This window comes from Tigriopus californicus, chromosome 8, assembly GCF_007210705.1.
Source record: "Tigriopus californicus strain San Diego chromosome 8, Tcal_SD_v2.1, whole genome shotgun sequence".
NCBI lineage: Eukaryota > Metazoa > Arthropoda > Copepoda > Harpacticoida > Harpacticidae > Tigriopus > Tigriopus californicus.
In genome coordinates this window covers 11,063,977-11,078,113 of record NC_081447.1, presented here as the reverse complement: position 1 = coordinate 11,078,113, position 14,137 = coordinate 11,063,977, and the positions used below count along the sequence as shown (strand labels likewise).

Sequence of the window (14,137 nt, the reverse complement as noted above, 5' to 3'; positions counted from 1 at the left end):
CAATAACAATAAAAAGGTCGGTTTTGGGTGGAGGTGAAAATGCACCAAAATTGAGATTCACTAATGAAGTCCCCCTCTCTTCTTTCTCAGGCTTTTTCATTGCTCAATTTGCTGCCGTCATGTATTCGTAGGGAATACGTAAGATTACGTATATTTTACATAACATTATGTTTTTTTAGAGTTGCATTTCCATAGTTGCGTGATCTCATGTTACATGTGTCACCCTGTTTGTGGAGTAGGTGATTCATAATATTTTCAAACTGAGGGTTTCAAATCTTTCTCGCAATAGCTTTTATTCTAATGTATGAATATTGACGAGTCATTTAATATGTTATGCTTAAAAAATATTCAGAGGTGGCAAGCTTTTTCAGGTCTAGCAATGTTTTTGAGTAGTTTTATTACTTATGAGTGGTGCGCCGATACCGAGGCATGTATTTGTGGGTTATTCTCGCCCAAAAATTTGCAAAGATAAGAGTGGAAGTAACACAATCATTTGGCCAAGCCCGACATTATTGCCTTTGCATTGAACCTAAAACTACGACTTTCTGGTAGTGGTCTTGTCTTAACAGAGATTATAGCAAATTGACAATGAACAAACAAATAGGACATATTAAAACTGTCAATTTGTACATAGTTGAAAAGAAGCGAACGAGGCAGTTTTGGGTGTTTTAGTCGTAACAATTTCCCTACATAAAAGATTCTAATGAATTTATAAGTCCATTCCAGACTGATGGTTAAAAAATCCATCTAGAATGAAGATAAACGTACAAAAATATCGTGTTTTGGTTTGGCCACTGTCTTCGTAACTTATGCAATAATCTGCTAACATTTTCAATTTTCAAAACTGGGCTGCTTTCAATTTGATTCTGGAAGACAAATTACTAGACAGTCGGTAAATTGAAAAATGAATATTGTGCGATAAAAGCAGCTAATTTTAAAAAGTAATTGCTTCTTGTCCCAAACACACAACATTAATCAAGAGATTTCTTTGACATGGCAAATGACAAATACACGTTCCAGATGACTCCAAAAACGTTTCCAAACAACACGCGATATTCTATTGGAACAAAGTTCACGTTGATGAATTGTGGGATGGTCCAAAACTTTAAGTTGCCAAGGAAAACAGGTGCGAACTTGGCCGATGTCTTGTCCCAATGGAATTGGTCCTATAAAAGAAAACTCTCCTCAATTACAACCTCCTGAGGTATAATATATTCATGTTTATGATCATGCTCACTTACTTGACAAATGTCTAAGATGACCACGCTAACTAGTGTATTCAGAGGGGCGAGTATCATGCGTTCCAACAAAACCCGCTTCACCATTCCATTCTCTGCATTAGGCGGCACTACTTGGCTCAAGAATTGGAAGAAATAATGGACAATAGGAGCGATCCCTACAAACCCCAGAATCCCAAATGCTCTCAATGATTTGGCGTTGAAGCGGAACTCTTTGAATTGTTCTGATCGGGCCTGGAACCATTCGCGGGGAACCGTGTCAGTTATGGTACGTGCAAGAGATACCCAAGTTGAGTCACCTTTATGAGTTGAGAAATGCCATTGCCTAGGGCACTTATTAATCCACTGGTCACGGCCTTTGTCAGCAAAGGCCTTTCTCGCAGTAGCGTCGTGTACACACGCACCAGGTCGTAAATGGGATGTAAGATTGAAATACCTTGTTGCGCCATGATTGGCGTTTAAAATCGACTGAATTTCAGAGTACAAACTGGTTCTGAAGCAGTACGTATAACACGATGGACAATCTACCAATGGATGGAGATGCAGTCTCGGGCTTCAAGCAAACTACGTCAAAGCTCGGTTGCGCATGTGAGGCTGAGATCAAATCGCCTGCAAACACTCGTTTAAAAGCTTACAGCAGGTTTGGTTGGCCTTCGGTACTGCAGGAACCACTGACCATTTCTGATTGGTCACCTTTATTTGGCTAAAATATAATTCAATTAGTAAAGATTTCACCCTCTGGCTTGAAGGTCTTTGATTGTAGAAATCCACCAACACCTCATGTATAGTATTTCCAGATGTGTGTGGTTGGGCTACAAGAGGTTGTAAGCGTCCTTCTAAGGGTCTTATATATAGACAGGGGAAATACATCACGGCTTCCAGGACATTCCTATGCGGGGCACTTAGCAATGTAGGACCCAAATCCCATCGGTTGCCTTAAGAAGGATCTGCATCAATTGTTAACCTTTGCCGTGAACTCCCACAGCCAAGAATTCCGTCCGCGGTAATTTCATCCACCATAAACCCCTCAATAGATATGCAAATCTTTTTTCACACCTTTCAACTCGATAATTGTGTAGCGACCAAAGGCGATCGAGAAAATGGAAGCAATACAAAGATAGATGATACAATGAGCATATCAGATGAGTTGATTAGACTGGATTCAGTGCAATTCAGTGAAACAAACGAAATGGCGGCAAAAAGTTCGAATACTATCGTTATCCTCCGAATTATGCCCATTATGTTGATTTTGATTAATTCATTTTGAGTTCCACTCTCGCTGGTGGTGCATTTTGAAAAGAGATGGCGGGAAACTTGGGCCCTTCATTAGCCCTGGAGTCTGGTCGTGCCAAAACAGCCTGATTTGACAATCGCGCGCGCCAAACACTCAAGGCATGGCACAGGGTTACCTTTCATTTATTTTTCAAACCGTTCGAGGTAAGAGTAGCAAGTATTGAGGAAGGGATCCAAATATATATGTGAGGAAAGGTTATTGGATGACAGTAAATGTGCAGGTTGTTATCGCACTTGAATTTGGAACTGGGTAATATGATTAGAAGATATTTCTACTTTCATGTAAGTTGGGAACCCTGATATCTACTCCAACAGCCAGGGCTAAATATTTGGCCCCCATTTTTATACAGGGAGGCCAAACTGGATAAAGACCGTCATAAAACAAACTCTAACCCAAGGATACTTGCTCTGGCCCCTCTAAATCAATTTCAAAATGTGGGAAAATGTGTTCCAAACCTTTTCTTTGCTGAGAGATCGAGGGGCTTACAACGGCTGATAAAAATATTGTACATGACGAAATATTGTTTTAATTTTGAAAACTGCGACTTGCTGGTAATCCCATTGCCTTTTATTAGTCAAAACCCGAGAATTTGGACAAGTAAAAAAAAGATTCCATTCATACTCCCGGCCATCATTTGACTCTGAGCAAATAGCAATCTAGCAGAACTGCTCTCGAGCCGCCCATGGAGGGCTTTGTATATATGTATATATTTTCTGGCCCTTCTTTTGGTGCATCCTGACCCCCCTCCCTCCTTGTCTTGTTTCCTTCTGGCCCTCAGCGTCTCCATATCGTGATCTTTAGAACAATGGAGATTGGCAATGTGCGCTTTTTCTTCAAAATTCCTCCGATTTGAACAATCGGACCCAAAATACTCGACTTGGTGTCCTATATCCCACTAAAAAGTGAAGAAAAAGAAAATCACGATACATTTTTATATGCTTCTCTTAAGAATGATTTACTTTTGTACTTATTTTCACACCTAGTTTTTGTCCAGCCCAGGTCCAAAAAGCAGAATTAACCCAGTAAATCACGCTTATTCAACCTTTCGATTAGACGATTAGTTTATTACGGAGTAAATTGGATGAAATTCCCATTTCTTTCAGGCTTGGGCTTGGCCAGGCCATTTTCGGCAAATCTGGGACACTTTTTCCCGCCAACTATAGGGAGACACTGCCGCCATAGTTGACCCTGTGGGTCGGTTCTGGGCCTGCGTCCCTCAATATCCGAGCAAAGAGCTCAGAGAAGAAGAGCTGTGGAGCCAGCCCATGAGTGAGTTAGTGAGTGAGAGAGTGCGGACCTCTAAGCCACAGACCCAATTGCCGCAGCCGGACTCGAAACCTCCCCGGGAAAAGTCGGTCCCATCAACCCGCGTGCGGCGAGTCGGTCCCCTGTGCCGTCCTCGAGCCGGACCACGCCGATTGGCCGTGGAGCCGTGGCTGGTGGTGCACCCGCTTATCCCATTGATCGTCAGAGTTACGCGCCAAGTAGACTGAGCAGACTGAGTAGTACTCGCCTGAGAATTGAACCGAGCGAGTCGTCTGACTGGGTAAGTAATAAGTAAGTGAGTTCGTTCGTTCGTTGGTTCGTTGGTCAGGAAATGAGAGAGAGAGAGCCACAAAGAAAGAGCCCAAGAATCAAAGAGCCCAGGAACCAGATCGACCGAGCAAATGAGTTCAAAGACAGGGAAAGAAAGAAGGATAGATAGATCAAAGATGGGACGTGAACCAAGCTCAACTAACTTTTACAGCTGATCAATTACGTCCATTGTCAAGGACCCGACTGATCGATGGTCGACTCCTTCAGGGTTGTTGAGGCAGTGAATGCACTTCATGACAAGTACATGCATGCTATGGATGCTTTGGATGCATGCTAGGTTGTGGCACTTAAGAGGGGTTATGAAATGGTTCATGAAGGCGAGAAAATCCTGCCGGGTGACTAGGTTAATGCTGATTCCGGCTCCATGCCTTTCTGAAATGGTCCATCTTGGGGGTGGATGCCATTGAGCTGAGCGTCCTGGACCCGAGGTGGGCATGGGGTTCGTCTATAAAAGGCCGGTGTTTGACTTCGCGAGCATCTCTTTGAACTTTCAGACTTGGCCCCATGCCGTTGTTGCGGAAAAATCCTTTCCAGCGGGCCAAACCGCCCCGCGATCTGCGCCCCGAAGAAGAAGTGTTCTTTTGCGAGGCCACCAAAGAGATCTTCCGCGATTATGAAGAGTTCTTTCAGAGGACCATTCTGTGCAACTCGCTGGTTTGGTCTTGTGCCATCACGGGCAAGGCTAATCTCACCTACGAAGAGGCCGTCGAGAGCGAGCGCAAGGCCAAAAAGCGACTCGGCACACTGCCCAAACCCTTGAAACGCGGTTTGCTGTGGTTGGCCCATCGCACGTCTCGCGGTCGATTAGCCGAAGTGGTCGACGATGTGTACGTGTTCGCCTCGGCTCGTTATTTCAAGGGTGAAGTCGTCGAGGCCGTCATCCAAGAGCAGTGGTGTGACTGTAAGGTGGTCGGGATAATCCCCCCTACCGAGGCAGAGATTGAAAACGATCGCATCGAAGAAGAGGAAGAACGTCAGAAAGACTTAGCCGCCGGAAAAACGCCGGCACCCAAACCTCGAAAGTCATTTTCTCCGCCCGAATACCTGTTCAAATATGAATTGGAAGAAATTGAACCCGACGATCCGGAGGTCAATCAGGTGAGTGAGGCAGGGTCCACCTTGTTTTGGAATCAGTCTGATCGTTGCTTTATTTTTGGCAGATGTTCGTGGTCGAAGCGGACGATGTTCGTCGAGAAAAAGGGTTTTACACGCGAGAAAAGAACCTGCTCTTTCTTAAGAATGTGGTCCACTTGGGCAAAACGGGAAATTTCCAGCTCAAACGCGAAATCGTTGAAAAATACCATGTGGAAGGTATCAAGTTCTCCGATATCTTCAACGGTCCCCCGCCTAAATTCGACGAGTCCAAGCGGCTGAAAGGCCCGGGGGCTGTTCATCACTCTAGCAAGAGCAAGAAGGAACCGAAATCGGACAAGAAGCCCAAGAAACCCACCAAAATGGGTAAAAATCAAGGCACCCTGGACTCTTGGGTAAAAGGAGACAAATCTCAAAGTGCTCCCAACAGCACTCACAAGGTCAAAAAGCAGAGCTCGGCTGAGCTCGAGGCCGAAATGAAAAAGATCCGCGAGCAAAATGCCCGCTTCAAAGAGGAGATGAAGCTTAGAGCGGAAGAGGCGCGCAAACGCAAAATCGAGGACAAGGCCAAGGAGAAAGAGCGCAAGAAGGAGGAGCAGAAGTTGTTGAAGGAGCTCATGAACGAGTGGAAAAAGCGTCGAGATGACCTTGAATGCGACGACCTTAAGGAGTTACCGCGACCCACGGCCATTCACTGCAAGATCCCCAACCCGTTATTCGGCGAGTTCTTGACCCTGTTGGAGTTCATCCACTGCTTTCATGGCCTGCTCGAAACCCATGACTCGTTTCCCAACGGAGTTACCTTCGACATCCTAGAGCAAGCTCTCACAGACAAGGAGACTCTTGGCGGATCGCTCTTTGATGTCTTGAGTTTTCTCCTTGGTGCTGTTTTCGATCTCCAAGATGAAGAAGACAACGAAGTGCGACTCGACAAAATCACCGTAAACCCTGATCAGATCGACAAGAACGTCTTAGGCAAGGACGAGGATGTGGCCAACCATATCAGGTTGGCCACCGCAGCTGCCAAGTGGCCGTTTAAAACTCAAGGTGGTCAGAAACTGCGGGAACTCCATCTTGATCAGTACACCATCACGGAAATTCTCCGGCTTCATCTTCAAAGCGGAGGCGCCTTCCGGAGCGAGAAGCTTATCATGTGGTTGTATCAACAACGAGGTGGCTATCGGCTCTCGGACGACCCCGCCCTCCAATTGAAGATGGACGACCCTCAGATTTTGGAAGCCCTCACACGAAGAACCGTTTTTGAACTGAGTTGTCAAGACAAGCTGAAGATTCTCACCGTTCTCATGCAACAGATTCTCACGTACGCCACCGTCAGGGATGAGATCGACGAAAAACTCAACGAGTACCACGAGGCCAAATCGGAACTTCGCGAGCACAAGATCGCAGAAAACAAACGCCAGAGGATCCTCGAAGAAAGTGAAAAGCAACGCAAGAAAGAGGAGAAGGGCAAAAAGAAGGACACGGATTCAAAGGCCCAAGAAAATGCCCTACCAAACGGGAAGGAAGAGCACCCTCCAACAGAGAATAACATACCATTGACCGAGCGACAGAGGTTGGCATTACAGACTCAGAAAGAGAAGGAGGAGAAAGACCGGATTCGAAAGGAGGAGATCAAACGCTCTGAAGCCTGGGAAAGGGAAGAGGAGCTCAAAGGTCAAGTGTTTGAGCTCCAGTTCAACGCCGGGATGAACCTTTTGGGACGAGATCGGGCTTATCGACGCTACTGGATGTTCGGTTGTGTCCCTGGGGTCTTTGTTGAGCACGATGACGACACTGTTGGGCCCTGCATGGGTCTACCCACGCCTTACAGTGAGATGGCCGGTCCCATGGACGAAGAAACCGCCATCAAAAGAGTACAAGAGATCTTGGACGCAAAAGACAAGACAGAGGAGAAGAGCTCAAGTGACAAGGAGAACGATCAGGACGAGAAGACTAAAACATATTCCAAGAAGCAAGCTGCCGCGCCGTTGAAGCAGAAGGTGCTCTCGACCAACAACGGTAGTGTAGACGTGACCTCTTCTCCCTCCTCGACGTCCACCAATCCAACCACCACTCCGGATGTAAAACCTGATCTGAAGTCACTGGTCCAACCTCACGAAATGCTCCCCTGGGGAGCGTGCCTTGCCAGTGACGAGAGTTGTCCCGTGCACTCTTCCATTCTACCTCGAACTCATTGGGCATTCTTCAAAACCACCGAGGAGATTGACAACCTCATCGACAACCTGAACGATCGAGGTATCCGAGAGAGTGGGTTAAAGGAAAAACTCGTGCGGGAGCGCGAAAGAATCGCAAAGAGTCTGAAAAAGTTCAATATGACCACTAAATTTTGCAAAGGGGAGGGCGAATTGGAGTCCAAGAAACACATACCTCAAGTTCTCAGCAACGGAACAAAAGAGGAAAAGGGGACGCCCAAATCTGCGACATGTTGCGTCGAATTGACGCTCCGCGATCAGATTCTCGAGTTGGAAGAGAAGATCTTCTTTGGTACGTTGGGAACACTCAAGATCCGTGACCGGAGCGCTTGGCAACAAGCCATTTCCGAGGGTGGATTTGACAAACAGTGCGACACTCTTAAGTGGGGAGGCATGTCCTCTTTATTGGAGACGCCAGCCGACTCCAGGCTCCAATCGGGAGCTATGAGTAAAGACTCCACCCGCCCTGGAACCCCCAACGGAATCCACACATCAGAGGACGAGAACCGACGAGATTCCGGCAACTCTTTCGCTGACAAAGAGCTTGGGCGAAAAGTCACGGGTTTGGCTAGTGCCATTTTACAGGTTGGACAAATGGTCGATCGCAAATACATCAAGCCACCCCTGGGCGAGGATGAGAAGGAAAAGAAGAAACGCTTGAAGGAAGAGGAAAAACGAAATAGGGTAAGAGAAGAGTAATCAAATTTTACACAACAGAAGGCCTCTAAATGTTTCAAGTGACCAAGACCTGTTTTAAATGAATGCTTGTGTTGTAGGAGCGTGAGGCTGCGGAAGATGTCACCGAGGAACTTCCATTGGATAGCCACAAAGATCACATTTTAACTCCTTTTGAGGAATGGGAGAGCTCGCTCATGGCTTCAAAGAGCTTTGCACAACTCTTCATTCACATGACCACCTTGGAGAACTCTATAGTTTGGTCAAAGTAAGTAGTCCAATTTATGGATTGCCGACACGAATAAGATTTCAACTTATATTTTGTATTTTAGGTCCCTCCTAAATGCCAAATGTCGGTTATGTCGGCGCAAAAACGATCCCGAGAACATGCTTTTATGCGATGGCTGCGACCGTGGCCATCATATGTATTGCTTGAAGCCCAAGCTTAAGTCCATTCCAGAGGGCGATTGGTTCTGTCATGAGTGCAAACCCAAAGAACGAATAAGGACGCCCAAAAAGAAATCCAGACGAGTTTTTATCGAGGATGAGGAGGAGAATGTCGAGGACAGTCAAGAAGAGGACGAAAACGAAGAGACTGCCGAAGCTGGGGAGGAAGAAGAAGAGGAAGCCATGGCCACTGAGCACGTCGACGAAGAGGATGGAGAACTCCAAGACGAAAGCAACGAGGATCAAGGTGATGAAACCATGGAGGTTGATGAAGTAGACTCCGAGACAGAAGACCCGGAACATGATAGCGCTGAAGGAGAGGACCTGGAGGAAGACGACGAAGATTCCCGACCTCGGAAGCGTCGAGGGAAAGCGTCACCGGTTCAAGTCAAGCCCAAGAAGGAAAAGAAAAATTCCAAGACTCCTTCAATATCGCAGCTCCTCGGTAAGCGGAGGAGCGCTGCTGAGGCATCAGAAAAGATTGCCTTAGCCACTCAAGCCGAAACCAACTCTGGGAACAGCAGTGGGAGTGAAGAGATCGGTGCCCGATCAAGTTCGACCCGATCCCGGCGAAGCGCCAACAAGCGAAGCATGGAGGCCACTCTCCTTGAGCAGCAACATCTCGAGTCTCTCAACAGCCAACAGAGTGCTCGGTCCAAGCGACGAAGGGCTGTGGATGATGCCGTGGAATCGATGTTCAATCCGACCGTGCTCGAAGACTTACTCAACGCCATGATGAAGCACAAGGATGGATGGCCATTTGATCGGCCAATCACCAAAGCCGATGCCCCTGATTACCATAAAATCATCAAGAAGCCCATGGATCTCGGAACGATCCGCAGTAGTATCAACCGCATGAAGTACACCTGTAACCAAGAGGTCGTGGAAGACATTCGTCAAGTGTTCGAAAATTGTTGGACCTACAACCGTGACGACGCCGAGGAATATCAGTGTGGAGTCCGCCTAGAAAAGTTCTTCAACAAAGAGGCCAAGAAGCTCGGGCTTTTGTACGAGAGTGAAGACAACGACGACGATGTCCCGCTAAAACCCGCCAAAAAGAAGAGTCGACGAACTTACTGATGAGGAGCATGACGAACGAACCCCTCCCGCATATTCAAGGTCCTTGGTCAAGCTTAGGTTTTAGAAACACGGTAGAGATTACGGCAGGCAAATTGTAATAGACTCGGTCGACCTTTTTTTTCTCGTGGATTGTGCGTGTTGTCCACACCCGCCCACAGTATTTCCTGAACACGCATTGCGCTCATATAAAATGAAGAGGACCGCCATGAGGAGCGGTTGCTCAAATGAACACTATGAAAAACCACTAGCTTTGTTTATTTTCCCATGTGTAACGTGTCATCATGATGATCCTCTTTACCAGCCGTTTAAGAAAATTTGCCTGTGCCAATTCCACTGAGATAGGGCAAAGATATTTTTAACACAATATAAAATAATCACGTGGAATAAACGAGTTTCATCTCTTGGCCGCTTGCCTTCACTTTTGTTTGACACCTCTAGCTTATGTTTTAACCGCATGGGTTAATTCTCGGGGAAAAATGCCACATCTGTAACGAGCTTCTTGACCAACATGGCCGAAGCTAATCCCAAGGCGCTAAAACTGATTGGAATTCCTCGGAAGTGTCAATGCAAATACCCAAACACTGATTTGGGCCTTTCTGTCCAGATGTAACGTGGTCACTTTCAGGGCATTAGTAGTTCCTCAATAAATGAAACGAATTACAGCTGCAATTACTTTGGTCAAAAATAGTAATTCGTTACACTACCATTACTCGAAAATAATGTAATGGCGTTATTCGTTGCAATTACTTGTACAAAAATTTGAGGTGACCAAAATATTATGGCTTTTGCCCCATCAAGACTCTATTTCACTAAAGAAATTGTGTTTTTGGCTTCAAGCAATCCTAATGCGTAAAATTTGAAGACTTCGTGTCATCTGTTTTCAAAAATTAGCATTGCATTTAATTCTGGCATAGATAGTTGTTCAAAATGTACTTCATTATAATGCCTTGAGGAGTCAAGGTTGGGACCCTCGATGGGGATAATGATTGTTGATGGTTGAAACAATGTCGCAAACGTGATGATGGAAAAACAGTATTAGCCATTGTCAAGTCATTACACCTTCCTTGCTTGATGGCTTAAGTCATGGAAATGTGGAGTCTCGGGAAATTTGATGCATCGAAATAATTTCCTTGCTGCACTGAATTAGGTCTTCAGTCCAACAGAATTTGATTGAGAGTATGTGAACATTAAAGTAGCAAATGCAATAAAATTTAAAACCAAGAGCACCCTCAGAGTAGTTAAGAGCCAGCACAATTTTCAACCCTTACTTCCATTGCTTATAATATGCTAGATGGATGGAGGCTCTGTTGAGCCTTAAGCTTCCTCAACTGTCATGAAATGAACGAAAAATGAAAGGCCAGTTTGGAAGTTGAAAAAGGAACGAGTAACGATTAGTTGTTTTAGTTTTTGGGTCATTATAATTACACCATTTTAAAATGTAATTGATTTGCAGTTCCTTTTTCGAAAAAGGAACGAATTACTGTAATTATGTTTCTAATGCCTTGGTTATTTGGAGTTACAACTGCCAATAATGCATGGATGCATTTCATGAGCAAATTTGAGCCCCTTGCCATTGACTGAGCAATTGTTGGGAACCTGACCTTTTCGGACGCAATTTCCGGACAAACCATGCTCTTCCAGGTCAAGGAGGTGGCATCATATCATTGTCCTGGGACCAACATTCTTTTGGAATATTGACGGTCGCACGCAATTGTCCGGCCACAAGATTTGCAATCTGTCCAATCAAGCCCATCCTCACCTCTACAACTACCAAAATTTCCATCACTATTCCTGTTCAATAGGGCTTGTCAAGTGAACGCGTTCATGAAGAACTGACGTGATTCCATGAAGTAAATTCAAAGACAACATGTCCAGCCAAACCGCACTGTGCATGCATTGAATTTTGACATTTATGCCATGTTACCTGCTTGTTTAAGCAAATAGCTTTATGGTATTGAGCCAATTTGATAGTACGTTCACCGATTAACACTAAACGTGTTTATTTTGTTGGGTTTTGTAATATAGCTCACTCAAAATCACTCAATTATTGAAAATTCAATGAGCGGTTAGTGCTGTGATGTTTGTCTTAGTTCTCCCTCCCCAAAATCAGGGTGCAGGACCACATTTTTCCTTGAATTTCCTTCAGTTGACATGCCCTATAGTGTTTATCTTACTTATTCCTGAAAACTTAGCTGATCATTGTCAATGCCATCTGTATTGTCACCTGATTATTGATATGCATATCATTTTAACCCTGTTTAAGCTATCATTTTATTTATGTGTTTACATTGCTGACGTGACCTGAGGATAAAATACGAGACCACGATTTCAACTTGTGACCTGCTGATGAATAGTACCGTGATATTCAAGGAAAATTGTTGTCCGTTTATTCATGCTTGGCTTGAACTGAAAAATATGTAAATAAAAGTTACTATTTATTGCCAAAACTGAATTTCGGAAACCTATAGAAAAGCTAACAAAAGTGATCAATCCGGTGGCTAACGGTATAGTTCATAGAAAAGTAAAACAGGTCTTCAACTAGAAATCAATATCAAGCAACATCTCAGGGGATTGGTAATAAAAACGACCTTTGGTTTGTCCTCGTATCCCCCATTTTGTCAAATGCTTATTATTCCAATCATCTTTTACTTATCATGCATGAACGGAAATTCTAAATGGATTCAAGCACAAAAGGTAGTTAATGATATGATTGCTGGCATATTCATTTGGTCCGATATCGAAATCAAAATACGTATTTAGCAAACAATTATGATTGGGTGGTTTTATTTGAAGACAGTTCAAAGAAAAACTGTTAGTCATATACTAAATGTTTCCCAAATTGTTTGGCAAGCTGTTTGACATTAATTTTCTTGCATAGACGTGCCAAAGAATGTTTAATAAAGCATCTTTGAACGCACACTATACATTGTGAGCACAAACATCCCTTGTTCTGCCCATGTAGGCGTTTGGAGCGACATCTGGCGAATTGTAAGCCATAACAGACAGAACGCGCCCCCCTTGGGAACAACCTTTGATTTTATTGCTTTATGGAATTCTAGCCCACATAAAGAAATTGCATATTTAAAAACATCATAAAAAGTAAAATTTTCAAAAAACTACTCAATGTAAATCGGGAACACACTCAGTTAGCTCCTGAATATGAATTATGATGTCATCTTTTTCATCGCTACTTAGTTACATGGGATTTTGTGCTCCAAATTTCATGTCAAAACTTTATTACCACTGTGAGCTATGAGGTGGACTAGAGGGCTAATGGTGACAGAGCGAGAGACTATTTTACTCACATCTTTTCAAAACTAAAGCTTCTAAAACTTAAAGATCAAGTCAACATCAAGTCATTTATAAATCGTTGCAAAGTAAAGCTCATAGAATCATAAACCAATTTTCACACAAGGAACAAGATTTTCCACTTGCCACCTGTTATGCCTATATAAGTCGGTATCAACAACTCTCAAATTACTCTTTTCCTAAAACCTGGAACGAAATAATCCCCGTGATGAAAATAACGGCAGACTTAGGTGGTTCAGAAAAAACAATGGCCTATACAACTCACAGACCTAATCAATAGCGAAGACTTGACCAATTGTACGACAAAAAAAGTTTCATTGTAACAAGTAGGGCAGTCAGCCTGATGATGCCCTAACGTGAAGCTTGAAGCGGGCCAAAGCCAATATTTTGTTGGTGGGTGCAAATGGACATGGGTCTGCTCTTGAAAACAAGCCGAATGGGTAAAGGGCAACAAGACCCGGGGCAAACCTCAATTAAATCTATTCGTGTTTTTTGCGTGTTCCTGTTTCATTTAATGATAATTTATCTTTGCAAAAATGTGAAGCCCACTAAAATCTCCAACATCTACCGTGCCGAACGATGCAGACTCCACAATACCTAGGAGTTTGGAACTATGAAGAGTTATTTCGAAGTTAAACCCGATTTATTCAAATTTTAGCAACGAAATGATAATGCAAACTGGTCAAACAACCACCCATCGAAAACAAATCCATCCCGCCCCCCTTGAAAGCAAGGCGGTTCCAGCTCGACATTCATCACGCCTGATGGCTTTTCGGGTTGTTGGCCGCGATATAATGGTACAAGACCACCAACAAGAAGACTGTCACTCCCAACATGTTGGAAAACACGGCCAATTGCACGTCAGTGATCATGATGTGAATCTGAAAGTGGGACTGACTTGAGAACGAGAGCACGTGGAGCAGTGCAACTTCTGATTTAAATAAATTCTCACTTGACGAGGCGAAGGGGATTTGGTTTGTAATTGGTGTGAAGACGAGAACGTGAACTGCAATGCCGACGTCAACAATTTGTGTTAATGAAGCTGGATCACAGCAGGGTCAGCCGTAACATCAATGACGCGTGTATTAGGGCTGAGGTCAGCCAAGGCATGGCCAATCCAGCCGAAAACCTCGAGGTTGCGCGGAATTTGGAGGCCACGGAGATGTGGGAAATTTAAGATCAAGGAAGAGTAC

At 44.4% G+C, this 14,137-nt stretch overlaps 2 protein-coding genes across 3 annotated transcripts; one reads left to right on the top strand and one right to left on the bottom strand.

Annotated features, from left to right (window-relative positions):
* Window positions 1-929: 929 nt before the first annotated feature.
* Window positions 930-1,786, bottom strand: LOC131885324 (peroxisomal membrane protein 2-like). The gene is made up of 3 exons (XM_059233347.1): window positions 1,538-1,786; window positions 1,242-1,472; window positions 930-1,166 (listed from the first exon to the last, which is right to left on the bottom strand). The coding sequence occupies exons 1-3, from the start codon at window positions 1,685-1,687 to the stop codon at window positions 972-974; spliced, it is 576 nt and encodes a 191-aa protein (XP_059089330.1). The 5' UTR covers window positions 1,688-1,786; the 3' UTR covers window positions 930-971.
* A 2,009-nt stretch (window positions 1,787-3,795) lies between these two features.
* Window positions 3,796-10,039, top strand: LOC131884561 (bromodomain adjacent to zinc finger domain protein 1A-like). Of its 2 annotated transcripts, none has more exons than XM_059232386.1 (5): window positions 3,796-4,078; window positions 4,623-5,226; window positions 5,289-8,117; window positions 8,210-8,376; window positions 8,441-10,039. In XM_059232386.1, exons 2-5 carry the CDS (start codon window positions 4,633-4,635, stop codon window positions 9,633-9,635), a joined length of 4,785 nt encoding a protein of 1,594 aa, XP_059088369.1. In that variant the 5' UTR covers window positions 3,796-4,078; window positions 4,623-4,632; the 3' UTR covers window positions 9,636-10,039. The 2 variants fall into 2 exon arrangements, with proteins under 2 accessions (XP_059088369.1, XP_059088370.1); XM_059232387.1 differs by having other exon boundaries at window positions 3,796-4,089.
* Window positions 10,040-14,137: the final 4,098 nt, after the last annotated feature.

Excerpts from the sequence above, each read along its gene's own strand:
- LOC131884561 (XM_059232386.1), top strand. The coding sequence starts at position 4,633 with ATGCCGTTGTTGCGGAAAAATCCTTTCCAGCGGGCCAAACCGCCCCGC. Across the intron at positions 5,227-5,288 it reads ACGATCCGGAGGTCAATCAG|ATGTTCGTGGTCGAAGCGGA; the intron begins GTGAGTGAGGCA and ends TATTTTTGGCAG. Across the intron at positions 8,377-8,440 it reads AACTCTATAGTTTGGTCAAA|GTCCCTCCTAAATGCCAAAT; the intron begins GTAAGTAGTCCA and ends TTTGTATTTTAG.
- LOC131885324 (XM_059233347.1), bottom strand. The coding sequence starts at position 1,687 with ATGGCGCAACAAGGTATTTCAATCTTACATCCCATTTACGACCTGGTG. Across the intron at positions 1,473-1,537 it reads GCATTTCTCAACTCATAAAG|GCCCGATCAGAACAATTCAA; the intron begins GTGACTCAACTT and ends GAATGGTTCCAG. Across the intron at positions 1,167-1,241 it reads TCATCTTAGACATTTGTCAA|GACCAATTCCATTGGGACAA; the intron begins GTAAGTGAGCAT and ends TTTCTTTTATAG.